Source organism: Excalfactoria chinensis, chromosome 1 (assembly GCF_039878825.1).
Source record: "Excalfactoria chinensis isolate bCotChi1 chromosome 1, bCotChi1.hap2, whole genome shotgun sequence".
Classification (NCBI taxonomy): Eukaryota; Metazoa; Chordata; class Aves; order Galliformes; family Phasianidae; genus Excalfactoria; species Excalfactoria chinensis.
Genome location: NC_092825.1, coordinates 161302531 through 161319355, shown reverse-complemented (window position 1 = coordinate 161319355; position 16825 = coordinate 161302531). Strand labels below are relative to the sequence as shown.

Sequence of the window (16825 nt, the reverse complement as noted above, 5' to 3'; positions counted from 1 at the left end):
AGAGTACCTTTTCTGTAGTTAGGACCTAGACTATTAAAAATTGAAGTGGAACAAGTAATAAAAAGCTATGTATGCAAAGAGTGGCCCTGCCCTCTTCCACCTCTCATTTCCCATTTTACCCCTGAAACCCAACTGCTTATTCTTATAGAAACATACTGGTAAATATTCAAAGAAATCCTTATTTTGCAACCACACAGTTATGACAGCATTGCTACTCCAACCATTCTACAACCTAAATACACTGGAGAACTGTTTTGGTATTTGCTTCTCTAAGAAAGCTGAAACAATGAGCATCATTAAAAAAACATAAATAAATAAAGTCCCGTATCACTCTCGAAGCTGAAATTAACAACTTCCATGACTGCTAACTTGCCACACACAATCCTGAAACAAAATTTTTGTAAGAGCTCTCAGCATTTTATCATGACTTGAGTGACTGAGAATAACCATGCAAAAAACGAACAACATGCTTGAATTTAGGTACTGGGACAAGCCATATTGCACACTTATTTTCCTCTGTATTTCCTTGCTCATTAAATGTGGGAACTGCAGGCTATCTCCTACTTATTCTCATAGTAATTCTTCTTTGCTTATCTGTTCTGCACGCTTCCAGAAATATAACATGAACAGTCATAATAGCAAAAAAAGAATGAAATTAATTATTTGGCATCAAGTCAGCTGGTTGTATACACAATATCTGTTGCACATGCAATTTACCTTTCAGCATCAGTCTTGGAACCAATCAGGAATCTGAAATGTAAAAAAAAGTAAAAAACATTTTCAGTGATGAATTGCATGAAAAGAGTATGATTTTTATAATTATGAACCTTGAAAGAATATCAACGCTATTCTCTTTTTAGACTCTCAGAGACAAGAGATACTTTACTCATTTGATGGACTGGGTATTATTTGGTACCTGACATAAAAACTTAGCTTTGTAACCATGGGTACAATACACTTATGTTGTCTAATACAGATGCCTTCAAATTATTCACAAAGTCAAAGGTAGAATATGGAATTTGTTTTTCTTTAGAAGAAATGGAAGTGAGTAACTAGTACAGCGTTGCTACTGTGAAAAGAATAAATGAACACACCAACCTGGAAATACAGAAATACCCATGTAGCACTTTGTACGTCAAAATCAAACCTATCTGTAGGACTTCCAACATTTGGTTTCCATTGTTTGATTTCACATGTCCAAATTTCAGTTTCCCACCATTTTCCAAAATCAAGCTTTTTTCTTTAATATAATGCTTCTGGTTTGCAATCTACCTTTTAGCACTGTTAATGTTTTAATTTAAGAAAAAAAACAACAACTTCTCCTCACCCCTACTGTTATTATACAACCATAAACTAGATCTGTTGTTCTAAGTAAACCACTATTAAGTACAGAAAGAGAAGAACCTTAGATTTTAACAAAAAGAGCAGTATTATATACTGGATAATGATAAAAAACCTTCTTTTTAAATTGACCTGAAGTTTGCACAGGCTAACTGTGCCTACTCTGCTGCACAGGTTTCACCATGCAAAGTAGTGTCACATACAACAAGAAGAACGAAGAATCGAGAGCCTTCTTAAGAACTGAAGCCAATAATAGCAGGTTCAAACCAGTATTACAAAGAGGACTAAAATTTGGGAGCTCATGTTTACTGCCTTCGTTTGTCTAGCCTTAAATTCTCTATATAAAGGTAAACGTAATCACAGAATCATAAGACTTGCTCAGGTTGGAAAAGACCTTAAAGATCATTGAGTCCAACTACAACCCAACCATACTACATTAACAACCCTCCGCTAAATCATGTCCCTGAGCACCACATCCAAAAACAGGGATGGTGACTCAACCACCTCCCTGGGGAGGCTATTCCAACCTTAACAAGCCTTTCAGTAAAGAAGTTTTTCCTGATATCCGACCTAAAGTTACCCTGGCACAACTTAAAGCCATTTCCCCTCGCCCTGTCACCAAGTCTTATGTTTTCACAGCATCTGGCAGATTTCATCACAATGATCAAAATTGTGATAACCATTATGAAACACACACTAACCATGTCTGGCAGTATGAAAAGTATGATTTTTTCAGCAGAGGATTTGTCTTAAAACATACCTTTAACACACAAGAACATTCAGACTTACTATAAAAGAACATTTAACATATGATGTTAATAGAACATATTTTTTTTTTCTCCTCAGATTTTTTTGAATGAGGTTTATTATCTGAAATTTTCAAAACAAAAAAACTTCTTGAATCAGATTTCTAGCTCCTGAATGCTCTTATGCCAGAATACGTTAAGTAGTGCTTGTCGCCTCTCATTTGTTGGATTATAGCACAGATTAAAAGAACACAACTTACTGTGGTGGAACTAATAAGCTGTCACTCTCATCATCACCTTTGAGCGTCTGAATTTTACCGTAGTACAACGGATTGCCGAGAGACTGAAAAATGGTCAACTTTGTTTTTTGCAGCTGATTACCAACTTCACATTCAAACACATAATCATCTTTTACTTCCTAGAAGACAGAAGAAAAAAGATCAAATAAATATTACAAAAACAGTAGCAAAAGAGAGCCAGTAAAATAAGCCAGTCCTATGCATTACAAAAGATAAACAAATTATGAGAAGGGATGTATTTGCTAGAACAATATTTAGGAGGAAAAAGAGGAAAATAATAAATACCATAACATTGCAAACCTTAAAGCAATGATGTAAGATGTTGTACAGAAGACTGGGTAAATGTATGTACAAAGTACTATTAAAATAGCAGCAGTGCAAAAAAAAGAGTACTAAATAAAATGCCAGAGATGAAAATGAAGCTCTATAGAGAAGTTCTATTTTTTCCTGTCATGAGACTGAAAAGACATTTGATAGATGCTGTTAATTAGAAAGAATTAATGAACTGATTGATTACTAATTATGTTAAAATGAACTTTCTTTATCAAATCATGCAATTTGCACCAAATCTTGAGGCTTAACTTCAACATCACAGAAAGGGCTTTTTTAAGAGGTATTTAATATTACATAATCACTTTTGAAACAGCATCTGCATGAAGAAAGCAATTTGTTGACTGAAGTATTGCTCCCTGTAAATTCTTGTGTTTGTTTACTATACACTGACAGCACATTACTTTGGAGGTTAAAATTGCTTTTCGTTGTGTTTCTGGTAAACCTGAGGAAATTACAACACTAACCATATGTATGAGGTTGCGTATGAAATTACAAGTTTCTCTAATAATGTTTCCAAATACGTGTAGTACATGTAAGGTTAATCACTTTGGATGAGAGAAGATTATTCCTACATTGGTTTAGATTTTATTGAAATAAGGGACATTTTAAATAGGGACAGAAGAGCTTGGCCAAAGATCTAAATTACTCACGTGTGCTGGCCAAACAGTTGGTTGTGAGTCATCAGGCTTGATAGAACTTTCCACTTTGGCATATTTTTCCACCTTAAAATGGAGAGAGAAAAAAAGCTCAGAAACAAAAATAACCCCAAACCAATGATCATACTGGGCCTGAGTCAATGTCAGCCTAGCATGGTTCCCTCTTTTGGAGTGGATAACACTAAAGCCTTCAAGAAGTGAGTACAACCCTCCGTATTCAGCATTCTGAAAAGTTAAACTGGAAATCCTTACATTTATTGTTACACCATACCTATGTTAAACTTAACAAAAGCATGGCTTAACACTACAGCATCATGTGATGAGTGATGTGCACTGCCATGCTTACTAAGCCCAAAGCTACAATCTGGGCTACTCTACCAACCCCTTCTGTATGCTAATAGTATGCAGTGCCAAAAGCCAAGAATAGGCATGTCCTTGAGATCAGAATGAATACAGACTAACGAGAAGAATTTCCAATTAATATTTTCAATATCATTTTCAATTTTTTTTTAAACAGATATTTCTACATCCGATCATATACATTACAAAGAAAAATCCTACCAGGCTGAGAAGCAACTCCTTTTAAAATATTTTCCTTATTTTTTTTTAGTATATTATCAAGACAACTTCAAATAGATACTTGAAGACAGTCCCGCAGATGAATAATATTAACTGTTGATCTTATCCAAACTATCACACTGCAGTTGCAACATATCCCAATGTAGCTTGTTTTTATCCTAAACTAAAGAAAATTCCATTTCAGCTGTCAATTTGATACTGGATAATATTTGGCCGCTTCGTTTTTCCCCTCACATAATACAATTGAATACAATTGCTAATAACTGTGAAAGGTAATAACCAAACTTACATCCACTTCAGAAGGTGCAGTCAAGTAGCAAGGGTTCTGTTTCCACATATCTACACACTAGAAGATGAACAAAGTGGTGTTAGTGTGCTACTCTTTAAAATTAATAGCAAAGAAGCTCACCCACCTCTTGTCTTACAACACTCACATTTCCAGCTTTAGAAATTTTGAGGTCATACTGCTGGGCTACTTTCTTCTCTTTCTTCTTCTGTACGTAGTCAACTAATCTGAGCTGAGGTGGAGCTGAATAGTGAGCTACTTCCTGCTGCCTGTTCAGAGATGACTTTGAGTACCTTTTGAAACACCTACGGCAAGATGACAGATAAGTCTGTAAATCCATCACATGAAATTCCGCACTGTCAGTGTACAAGCACAAAAACAAGCAGTGAAATGCTAATTGAGAAGAGGTTTTGAAATACTCATTTGTTTATTATACAGCATAATTCAAACTCATTCTCAGATTCTTAAGATTACCAGTATTTTGTTCATGCTAAAAATGGGACTGGTTTTGAAAGACGCACTGAAACTGTATCATACTTTTAAGATTAGTATCAAAGACTTCAGTTCTGCCAAAATATTCATGTACTACTTGTGAATCTAGAAAGTTATAAGAACAAGAACTACCCTTCATTCTTTATGTCACACCCAATCTTTCAGCATATATTCAGCTATCCTGGACACTCATTTAACACCTGTATACTCTTCTGATGGAATGCTTGTTGACCATCACGCTCTAACAGCAGCCTGGCTGATCTCTCTATTTACACTTAATCAGCACCACTGGTTGTTTTAAATATAGCTCCGTAAACTGAAACGATCATTAGTACTTTTTAGTTCTACAGAGTGGATGCATCTCTTTTACTAAAATATAAACTATTTCAAGCTTTTGTGGAAAGAAGCGAATCACAGCATCAGAGAGAAACAATATCAAGATTTTGTATACAGCAAACTCCACATCATTTACAATAAACTATGTCAAAATAACACTTGTTTTCATGTACAAAAGAATGCATATTGCAGCACCTATTAGTGAAATACACCACAAAATAGAAACGTTCAAAATAAGATCCAATTTCACAACTGTTCTCTACACTCTAGATATTTAAGTAGACATTAATTTGAGAGCTGCATAACAGAAGGCCAAGTTTTTGTGTAAAGCACACCTTGGTTTTCTTTGCAACACACCCATAAAAACTTGAAAAAGTCTGAACATGTTTCATAATGAAAAGATACCGTTTCATGGGGCGAGTATTCATTTTCTGCTTGTTGTACAGGAGTCTGTTTGTAGTACAGGTCACCGCTATTGATGGATCAAGACACAAAGGCTCGGCTGTAGCCAAAATAAGTTGGCTTTCAAGTAGGAGTTTGTCCTCCTGTAATACACACAGCTATTAGTAAACATAAAAATGAAGACTTTCGCTTTAAGTCAATACAGACCTATACTCAAGGAGAGAAAATACCCAATATTTATGTTAGTAGTCATTAAGAATTACAGAGCTTTGGTTGGAGTTTCTAACAGGAAAAGAGAACTTACTGTACTGTAGCATGATTTCTTTTCTTTCCCTTTTTATTTTTACATCACAGTAGTGGTAATGAAGAATTTTATCTTGATGGAATGTCAATCAACAATATAAAGATTCCAGAATCACAGAATGTTTTGGGTTGGAAGGGGCCTTTAAGGTCACCTAGTTCCAACCCCTTGGAATAGGCAGGGACACCTTCCACTAGACCAGGTTACTCAAAGCCCCATCCAGCCTGGCCTTGAATGCTTCCAGGGAAGGGGCATCCACAGCCTCACTGGGCTGCATAGGACTTTGGAATACAGTCTGAAATGTAGTTTAGCTTAGTTTAGATTGTGGCTCTGAAATACAAATGAGTGGTTGCTTGCTTTTCAACATTTAACTAACTTTAACTGTACAATCAGAATTATTTAAGGTTCTCTTTACTGTAATAACATCAATAGCAATGTGCTGCTGAAGGAGAAATTGTATTATAAAACTATAATTACTGCTCCAGAGTTGTATGTTGAAGATTACTGTAGTAAGGTAAACCAGTTAGAGTAATTCCAATAATGCCATTCTGTATTATCAAGAGATAAGATCTGATTCTATTAGCAATTCCTACCATTTTCTGTGACATCTTAGGGGAAGGTACTATTAACAAGTTAATTCAGCAATTCTCAGGAGCACGTAGCATGCACCTCTATGCACACCATTATCAGTTTGAGTAAATCCAAAATTTTGTGAGTTATGCTCATCACATTTTTTTAAGCTAAACATATTCACCACATCACTGCAAAGTATTAAAATAACTGCTGACTCACCTGTGTCCATTTGTGGTTGTCACTTGTTATAGAATGAACATCACAAATTAAAGTCTGATGAGAAAGGCATAATTATAGTTAGCTTTGTGAGTTATTAATATATGTTCAGTAAGAGCTCTAACTACTGTAACAGTGAGAAATGGATGAAACACTTCTTACCTGCATTGTAGGACGCAAAAGAATGTGCTTGCTTTGGTATGTTGGAGATTTCATGTTACCAGACTGCCTATAGTCACGTATTTCTGCTATGACACATCCACAGTGAAAAATATTAACCTGGTATAAACAAAGAACAACCTATAAATACCCAAATATTTGCTTATGTGACTCTATTCCAGACTCTAAAAGTACGTTACTTATTGTTCAGTATTGACTGATACTACAGATAAAAATATCAATTTTGTCAAGATCAGGGAAGTTATTTGAGACATTCAGTATTTTATCTTCAAATGCACAAGCACTTTACACCTTCTTTTTGGCATCACCTATGTGAAGCATTCACAGTTCAAAGTCTATCTAGATACAAAACAATTTATTTTTTGAAAACAGAACTTTCAAACCTGAGATTTTTCTAAGAGATCAACCAAAATAGGTGGCAGCTCCTCTGCATCCAAATATTCAAGCAGCTCTCCTTCCTCATAAGGCAGTCGAATGGTCTCAGAATCTGAATTTAAACAGAACATTGCTTATCTTTTGCCTTTCATGTTCAGAGTTCAACAGAGTGAAATCTAAAACAGAGTTGATGGAAGCTTATCAAAATCACCAATTTTTTTCCACTATATTAATTTTTATATGCATTTCTGTTCCCAGAGAATGACTTTATTCTTATTATGCTAGAAAACAATGCTCCTTTATATCTCACTGGACACTGTGTGTTCTTACTGCATGCCACAGTACCAGGTGGCATGAAGGTGCAATCAAAATGGAAAGCAGATGACTTTTAGCACGTGCAGATATAGGAGGTAGTGAGACAAATTATTTAAGAGAAGGAAACTGAAGTAAGGGAACTTAAATAAGTGAAAAAGGGAACAGTTATGAAGCTATGGGGAAATAAGAGAGCTGTAGGCTCTCATTATCTATTGATATCATTATATTGATATAATGATATTGATATCATTATCTACTGATATATGCTATGCTATTAGAAAAGATTTGAGTACAGTTTTTTATGTTAGAAGCAGAACAGTTAAATATAAGCAATAGAAACACATTTATAGAGCGTTCTGAATAGTTTAAAAGATTAAATAGCAAAAATATTACCTGAACCATTTTTTCCCCTGAGCATAAGTGAATAACCCTCATTTCCCGGATAGAGGTTCACTACCAGACATGACAACGTCTCCTGCATAACCAGCTTCTCAAGTAAATTCACATTTCGCCTCAGCTTCTGCTTTAAAAGTAAACATTGCTCATGAACATAATACTATCAAGTAATTAGTAGCATTAAAAACAATTGCCAGAATCAGAATACTATTAAGATACATGCTTTGACATTAATCTAAATAAGCTCAGTTAAATTTAATTTGAATGTATTCAGTAGATTATAGTCATTATGTATTATTTTACATACTTGCACACATATTTTTTAATCACTCATTTCAATAATAAGAAAAAAAAAAACAATCTTAAGTCCACAGGTAACACAGTTAGCAAGAATGACCCTAGGCTAAAACTTACTACATGATAAATCTATGGCAATGCCTTTCTTTGGTAACGTTACTATGTGCACTTATAATATACAATTTACACTGTTTGATACCAATAACAAAGTATTTACTACTCTGAAAGAGCGTTCATTTCCCAGATTAAAATACTGAATTACAGCATTTGGAAGCTTTGTTAGCTGCACTGACTTGCCTGCATTTGCTGAAATCTGATATAACAGCTACAGAAACTATTTCCCTATTAAGCGTAAGAAAGATCTTTTTACTGACAAACCATATAATATATATATATATACATATATATATATATATATATACACACACACACAATTGAATGGATGTTTCAAAGACTCCAGGTGTGTCTTTAAATGTAAACATATTTAATACTCCTTTAAAAATTACAACAGTGATTTCTAGACTTCAAGTGAAGTCTGCCCAACTGCTTACTTCGTATATACCCACTAAACAATAGTGGGATGGCTCTTTTTGAACAGATTTAGCTTTCCAGAGATAACCAGGGAGACAGGAAAACAGAACTATTACTTCTATAGAAACCATTCCTAAGAGAAAACAGTTAAAACAACAACAACAAAAAAGCAACAAACATACGTAAGCACAGCAACATAAGCCACTTTAATGGGTGTATATAAAGAAAAAAAGGAGGAAAAAACCTTTCATCTCTAAGTAGTTTTGGAATAACAGCACAAAGTTAACTCTCTCTATGCATCATGAATGATGGTAACTTCACTCTACTTCCTTTCACAGTTTAGAAATTGTGGAAGCTAACACAAAGGAAAGAATGAAGTAGCACAAGCTCTGGAAAACAGATGAGGAAAGAAATGGAGGAATGGAACAGATAAGGAGAGAATACATCTCAGCAACAAGTAAAGACAGATAAAGAATGCTGCTGCTCTGGAGGTGTAGCTCATTAGGTAAAATCTTCAATTAAGACTCCTATTAGACTGCTGTAAGACATTACCCAAAAGACAAGACTGCACAGGCAGAGCTTCACTTGCCAGCACACCACATGTGTGTCACCTACCAGCCAACACCTTCACTTAGACACAGTAATTACCATTTCAAAAGAAGGCCAGAACTCAACTGCTCTGACATCTTTAACAGTTGCTATAGTCATTTTTTCACAGAAAAGTGGGGTTGGAATTACAGAATCCCGAAGACTGGAAAAGACCTCCAAGATACAACTGCCTACCTATCACCAACACTTCCCCACTCACCACATCCCTCAGTACAACATCTAAATGTTTCTTGAACACCTCTAGGGATGGTGACTCCACTGCCTCCCTGTGCAGACCATTCCAATGCCTAACCACTCCTGTGGAGAAGATATTTTTCCTACTGTCCAACCTGAATCTGCCTGGAGCAAATTTGACACCATCCCCTCTAGTCCTAAAGGAAGAACCTGTGGAGATCATCAAGTCCAACCCACTGCTAAAGCAGGTTGCCTACAGTAGGTTGTACAGGAGGGATCCCAGTTTTGAATATATTCAAAGAAAATGACTGCATTACCTCTCTGGGTAGCCTGTTGCAGTGCTCTGCCACCCTCAAAAGGTTCTCTTTCTCATATTCAGGTGGAATTTCCTGTGTTCCAATTTGTACTTGTGGTCTCTTGTCCTGTCACTATGCACCACCAAAAAGAACCTGAAACCCACCCTCTATATCAGTGCTTTCATATTTAGTTGTAAAATGGCATTAGGAAGATAGAAAGGAATATGTGAATTACCTAAGACTAAAATAAGATCAGAATATGCAAGAGATAGTTTTAACAAGAAAATGATTTACGCAAAAGTTATATATGTAAAATTAAAAACAAAACACGTCTAGTTCAACCTTTTGTTTTCATGAGCTTAAGAAAAAGGATGATGCTACTGTGGACATTATTTCATAAAAAGTATATGCACAAATTAATTTAAACTAACCAATAATCACAAAATAATTCTAAATAAACAAGTCACCTTTTTTTTTTCTACCCCAGAAATCTGTCCGTGCATAGAAGATTTATTTTTACAGGAGGACAATTCCCTTCAAACATCTTGTAAGCAACATATACAATATTAATTCAATTATAGAAGTAATTAAATTGAGTTAATCGCTTTACTTTGACTTAAATTAATTCAGGGAAAGACATTAGGTTTACCTTTCAGTTTTCATTTTCTATTCAGTAATCGTTAACCAATTACAGCTCCGCGGATATGAGGGATATGAGAAAAGACTCAAAGGAAAAAGTAGAAGACAAACACACCTAGGAAGTTTCCTGGCACTTCATAAGTATAGGGTGGTTAGGTACTGGAATGGGCTACTGGTTAGGCTGTGGTTGGACTTGATGATCTTCAAGGTCTTTTCCAACCTGAGTAATTCTATGATTCTGTGATTCATCTATATGAGCTAAACTTCTTCAGATGAATGCTAAGCACATTTTAAAATACAAAACCTCTCCAAGTCATTGGAGTAAACTGGCATTTAAGTACAGAAATTTCAATAAGCAGGCAGTTACCTCTCACTAAGATGAAAATGTCTGTAACCACAGAATCCGCTTTCTCCTTTGAGCTGGCAATTGCAGGTGCTAGCTTTGAACTGACATTAGGCTCAGATGCATGGAAACATTTTAACGTTTAAGAAGTGGATTGAGGTGGATTCAATTTCTCAAATGTTCATCAGAGTATAATGCAAGAACTCAGACATAAAACAACCAAGTCATACTGCAGAAACATCAGCTAATACTCCCAGCCCTCTCTGACATCACCTGCAGAAAAGTGGCACCCTTGTCACCCTGAAAACACCCCAAGCACACTAATACTGAATACTCCTGCCTAACAAGACTTAGACAGTGGCTCTATGCTATGTTTGTTACTTCCCCATTCTTGGCTATAATTCAAATGCTAACTTTAATATCCTAGTCTTATACACAATACATCACTGTTGCACAAAAATTGATTTTATCATTATTATAACTGCTTTTCTTGCCCCTCTGAACTTCTATTCTGAACTTGCCAGTTCAGACAGAAATGGAAATCTGCTGAGAAATTTTCACTTACCTTTATCTCGGGCTCTTTTTCACATTCTTCTATATATAAATCATAGAGTTTTTGAAATACAGATTTTCTGAAATAAAAAGAAAAAAAGAACAACACCTTAAAATGTAACCAAAACGAAATCACGTAAATGCTATTTAAAAGATATTAAGTCTGAAACTTTCACTACCTTCCACTGGATAAATATTTTCTTTTGGGAGGTCTCTGACGAGCACTTTCAATGATGTACTGGAAGAGAAAAATACATAAAATAATATATATACTACATAGCATATATCCTACATAGAACTCTAGTTAACAAGTGATTTTAGTCATTAATGGGCTTTGTTCTATGTATAAAGTAAGAAACTAACTGAAAAAAATGGTTAAAAATGCACTAAAAGTTATCTACTATGTGCTATATTCATCAACAAGGAGCCAACTCATTTTAGCAGTGAAGTACAGCATTACACAGCTATGGTGTGAGTTGCACACAAGACTTAATTTTACATACATGTTTTACAATTACAGTAATAAATATTTGCTTAAGTTAACACAGCAACATACTGAAGATAACTATCTCAGATAATCTATTTCATGCATCCTGGCCCAACAATGTTTATAAATCATGCATTCTCCAACATAGCCAACTTACAGAAATGTAATCGTACCCTGGTCTCTTGCATTTATGTTAGATTTTAATTAGAAAAGGATAAGGATTAAACAACAATCCCATTAAATGCCACTAGTATTCTAACAAACTCTACCCAAATGCTTAAATTTTTCTCCAAAGTATTTCTCCAAACAGTTTAGATTAACAGTATTTCAATAAAAATGTGTTTCTATGGGGAAACCTATTGCCGTGAGCACTACTGTAAGAAACCATTACACCAACATGAAATAATGTGAATATAAGAGTACTTATCCTTTCATTCCAACTGGGCTACTGTTAAACACAAATTTGTCATATATTTCTGCTATCCACAATCATCATCTTAAAACTTTTTATTCCACTGCTCACAGATCTGTTGCTCTTAAAAGAGGAAAAACTAAACTGTTGCAACGTCTATAATCATTGCATTAGATGATGTTCTTAGTACAACGAATAAGAGACAGATAGCTGGTCTAGCAATTGTAGAATATTGCAAATCCACTGCTAGATGTAAGGGTCATTATTTATAGACACACACTTACATAAACACATCCTCTGTCTTCCCACACTACCTTCCACAATTGCATTTATTATATTTTAAGTGTGATTCCAATATACTGTGCTCCAGCAAGTAATTATTGCTTACCTCTGCACGATCCAATGCCTGCTCTAAAGCTTGCTGCTGCAAGGGTATAAAGACACTTTTTTAGAAAGCATGTTAATTGTATGAACAACTTTGTACATAAAAGCCGCCATAAAAAAACCACAATTACTACTGATATGAATTAATAGAATATGGTATCAAAGATTCTTTGGCCCCCCACCAAACTTGGTAAATGAAACCTCAAGTAACTACATTAACAACAATTAATACCACTTACCCAGTGTCTACATTTGTGAAGTTCTGACTACATCACGAAGAACAATGAAAGGCAGTTAGAGTTAAAAGTGGAAATAGAAATTATGCCTCAGAAAGGTAATTACAAATATTAATAAAAACAATCACAGACAAAGAGCAGAAACTCTGTACTCCTTTAAGTTGGCTTCTAACTCAATATTAAGCCAAAGTCTTCCTGAACAGCACAGCCCACGTAGAAAACATTTAACATTCAGATACTAATGACAAAGAATGGTAATTCTTCTACAAAAAGGGAACATAGGTCCTGCACTCAGAACATTATTTCTGTACACAAAAAAATATGGGAAGTTTCTTATGACACACTGTTAAGTATGGAAGAATCTGGGAGCGTTGGTCAGTGCTTGCATGAACTACCAGTGTACCCAGGTGGCCAAGAAGGCCAACAACATCCTGGCTTGTGTAAGAAACTGTTGCCAGCAGGAGCAGGGCAATGATGGTTTCCCTGTTACTCAGCTCTGATGAGGCTGCACCTCGAATACTGTGTTCAGTTTCAAGCCCCTCACTACAAGGAAGTCACTGAGAACCTTGCATGTGTCCAGTGAAGTGCATCAAAGCTATGAAGGATCTGGAGCACGAGTATTACAGGGAGTAGCTGAGGGAACTGGGACTACTCAGACTGGAGGAGGCCCAAGGGAGACCTTATCGCTCTCTACTACCTGAAAAGAGGTAGTAATGTGGTGGAGGTCAGCCTCTTCTCTCAGGTAGAAGCAATAGGACAGGAAGGAATTGCCTTAAGTTACACCAGCAAGGTTCAAACTACATTCTCTTCTTTGAAAGAGGCACAGGAACAGGCTACCCAGGTAAGTGGCTGTGTCACTGTCCCTGGAGGTGTTCAAGAAGCATGTAGATGTGGTACTTAGGGACATGGTTTAGCAGGCAATATGTAGGTGTATGTATTTGGTAGGTATATGATTGAACTAGATGATCCTAGAGGTGTCTTCCAAAGGAAATCAAACATCAATCACTTAATCCTCATCAGCCAGAGCTAGCAGACTCCAGTGAAAAGATCGGAAAATAAATTATCTTAATATATTATTACAACTTACCATTATAGTTGAAGCCAAGTGACCAAGTTGTGAGATAAGTAGTTAAGAAGTTTGGTGCAGCAGGCAAAGAATCATATTTTATGGTCACACCTGGGGTACTGAAAGATCAGGGAGAAAAAAAAAGATAAATATCACTACACAGCTAAATAAGAACTCTGTTCAGATACAAAGTTTTATAACACAGCATGGCTTAGTTTGGAAGGGACCTCTAAGATCAACTATATCAACCCCCCAGCCCCAGGCAGGGATGCCAATCACTAAATCAAGCATTCGTTCAAGCTGCCCAGGGACCCAGACCACATCCGACCTGGCCTTGAACACCTTCAGGGACTGGTGTTCTACATCACTGAGCATTTCATATTCTAATGACTTCACACATATTCCTTGTACAAAATAGAAGTAATAATAACTATACAATTGAAATTAAACAGCAAGGTACAGTTTTCTATCATAGGCACCCCAACCACCAAAACTAGAGAAACACAAAAGGCTCATATATTTAATTACAACTAGTCAGAATATTTAGCATACCCTATTATGTTTTTGTTTTATCTCATAAAGTTTAACAAGGCCAAGTGCAAAAGCCCTGCACCTGAGTTAGGGCAATCCCAAGCACAGATACAAATTGGGCAGGGAATGGCCTGAGGAAGGCCAACCATATCCTGGGTTGCATCAAGGGAAGTGTGACTGCAGGTTGAGAGAGGCGATTCTACTCCTCTACTTTATACCAGTAGAGAATAGACCCCACCTGGAGAACTGTGTCCAGGTCTGGGGCCCCCAACACAAGAAGGACATTGAGCTGTTGGAGCAGGTTCAGAGGAGGACCACAAAAATGGCCGTGGTCCATTTCCTCCAAGCTCAGAAGCAGTTTATCTTGAGGAAGAGGAAGGTGGGTAAGAATTTGCCCAGAGGCTTCTGTGGCTCAACGAGATAATCCTGGAATTACTTCTGCACAAAAAGAAAGTCTACAGGAAGCGGAAGCAGGAATAGGTTATCTCACAGGATAACCAGATTAAGAAAGCTAAAATATATATATAATTGCATCTAGCCAGGCACATAAAGGGGATCAAGAAGAAATTCTACAGGTATATCAGTGATAAAAAGAAAGTCAGGGAAGATGCGAGCCCCTTCTGAAAGAAAAAAGGATACCTGATCACAACCTGGTCACATACCAAGGAAGCTGAGGTGCTCGATGGCTTCTTTGCGTCAGCCTTTACTGGCAAGTGCTTTAGTCACACCATCCAAGCTTCAGAAAGCAAAGGTGAGAACTGGGAGAAGGAATATCTGACTGCTGTAAGTGGAGATCAGGTTTGTGACCATCTAAAGAACCTGAAGGTACAGAAGTCTATGGAACCCAATAAGACCCATCCACAGCTTCTCAGGGACCAAGCAGATGGAGATGCCAAACAACTATCCATCATATACAGACCGTGGGAGTCCAGTGAAGTTCCCACTGATTGGAAAAGGGGAAACATAACCTCGATTTTCAGAAGGAACAGAATATCATCCAGGGATCTAAAGGTCAGTCAGTCTCACCTCTGTGCCTGGCAAGATCATGGAGGAGATCCTCCTAAGTCCCTACTAAGGAATATGGTAAATAAAAATGAGGTGATTGGTGGTAATCAATATGGCTTCACCAAGGGTAAATCATGCCTGACAAACCTGGTGGCCTTCCATGATGGAGTTACAGAGTCAGTAGATAAAGGAAGAGCAACTGATGTCATCTACATGGACATGTGCGAAGTGTCTGACACCGTCCTGCATGACACCCTCGTCACCAAACTGGAGAAAAATGGATTTAATGGATAGACCACGTACTGGATAAGGAACTGGCTGGACGGTTGCATTCAGGTAGTTCAACAGTTCAATATCCAGGGGGTGATTGGTGACAAGTGGTGTTACTCAGAGACTGGTGCTGGGATAAGTGCTATTTAACATGTTTGTAAGCAACACGGACAGTGGGATCAAGCATAACCTCAGCAAGTTTGTGGACCACACCAAGGTGAGTGGTGCAGCTGACACACTAGAGGGAAGGGATACCATTCAGAGGTACCTAGACAGACCTGAGAAGCAGGCCCATGCCAACCTCATGAAGTTCAACAAGACCAAGTAAGGCAGCTGTCCCTGTTTATAGCAGGGGGTTGAAACTAGATGATCTTAAAGGTCCCTTCCAACCCAAACCATTTTATGAATTCTGTGAACATATTGTTCTGGATGAACGTCTTCCCGGACGTCATCAAGCATCTGTCAGCTACCACACACAGCCTTGCTCAGCAATTCCAACGTGTTACCAACTTCCATAGAAAACATACAGGGAACGTCTCACAGCCTCACACCAGCTGCTGGCAAGTGGTGGGCAAGGAGCAGTCCACATAGGCTGCCCACTCCGGAGAAAAGGGCCTAATTGCGAGGGCGGGCGGAGGTAAACACCGCAAGAGCCAGGCCAAGCCCAGCTGCCAGGCCGAGCCCTCCGCTCCCGCGGCCCACCCTATCCCGGCACCGCCCCGTCCCGCCCCTTCCCTCCCGCCAGGGCGCAGGGGGCCGCCGAGACACCGCTTCCCACCTCAGCCACCTCCCTCCCGGCGCAGAGAGCCCCGCAGGGCAGCACTCCATTACCTGCCGGCCTCCCACGGGGCTCTGCCCCCCGCACTGCGACCCCCGCCGCCCGCTCATTCGCCCCCTTCTCTACCCACGGCGGCAACCACAGCCACTTCCGCCCCGCCACTTCCTTTCGCTGTCGGAAGGGGCGGGCACAGTCACCATGGCGACGACGGGGCTCGGGAGTGGGAGGGAACGAGATGCAGTACAGCGCAGTGTCAAGTTATGGCAGATAGTGTTATGCCTTTTGGTACACGGCATAAACGCAGTCTCTCCCTTCGCAATCACACATTAATCATGCCATCACTTACCAGCAGTACGTACTTTGTGAACAACTGCTTTCAAGGACAAAGC

At 37.8% G+C, this 16825-nt stretch overlaps 1 protein-coding gene across 20 annotated transcripts in view; it reads right to left on the bottom strand.

Moving 5' to 3' along the window:
• The window catches only part of SUPT20H (SPT20 homolog, SAGA complex component), a 31963-nt gene extending 15351 nt beyond the window's left edge, over positions 1-16612 (bottom strand). For 10 of the 20 annotated variants that reach the window (XM_072361468.1, XM_072361456.1, XM_072361463.1 and 7 more), the window contains exons 1-15: positions 16490-16609; positions 13874-13971; positions 12555-12590; positions 11447-11505; positions 11281-11347; positions 7824-7953; positions 7124-7227; positions 6723-6839; positions 6564-6617; positions 5474-5613; positions 4389-4545; positions 4244-4300; positions 3370-3441; positions 2348-2505; positions 718-750 (exon numbers count right to left, since the gene is read on the bottom strand). In XM_072361468.1, the coding sequence (XP_072217569.1) occupies positions 718-750; positions 2348-2505; positions 3370-3441; positions 4244-4300; positions 4389-4545; positions 5474-5613; positions 6564-6617; positions 6723-6839; positions 7124-7227; positions 7824-7953; positions 11281-11347; positions 11447-11505; positions 12555-12590; positions 13874-13876 (1187 nt within the window). In that variant the 5' untranslated portion in view covers positions 13877-13971; positions 16490-16609. Of the gene's footprint in view, positions 1-717; positions 751-2347; positions 2506-3369; positions 3442-4243; positions 4301-4388; positions 4546-5473; positions 5614-6563; positions 6618-6722; positions 6840-7123; positions 7292-7823; positions 7954-11280; positions 11348-11446; positions 11506-12554; positions 12591-13873; positions 13972-16489 lie in introns of all 20 variants that reach the window. The other 10 variants (XM_072361469.1, XM_072361473.1, XM_072361459.1 and 7 more) reach the window with 5 other exon arrangements.
• Positions 16613-16825: the final 213 nt, after the last annotated feature.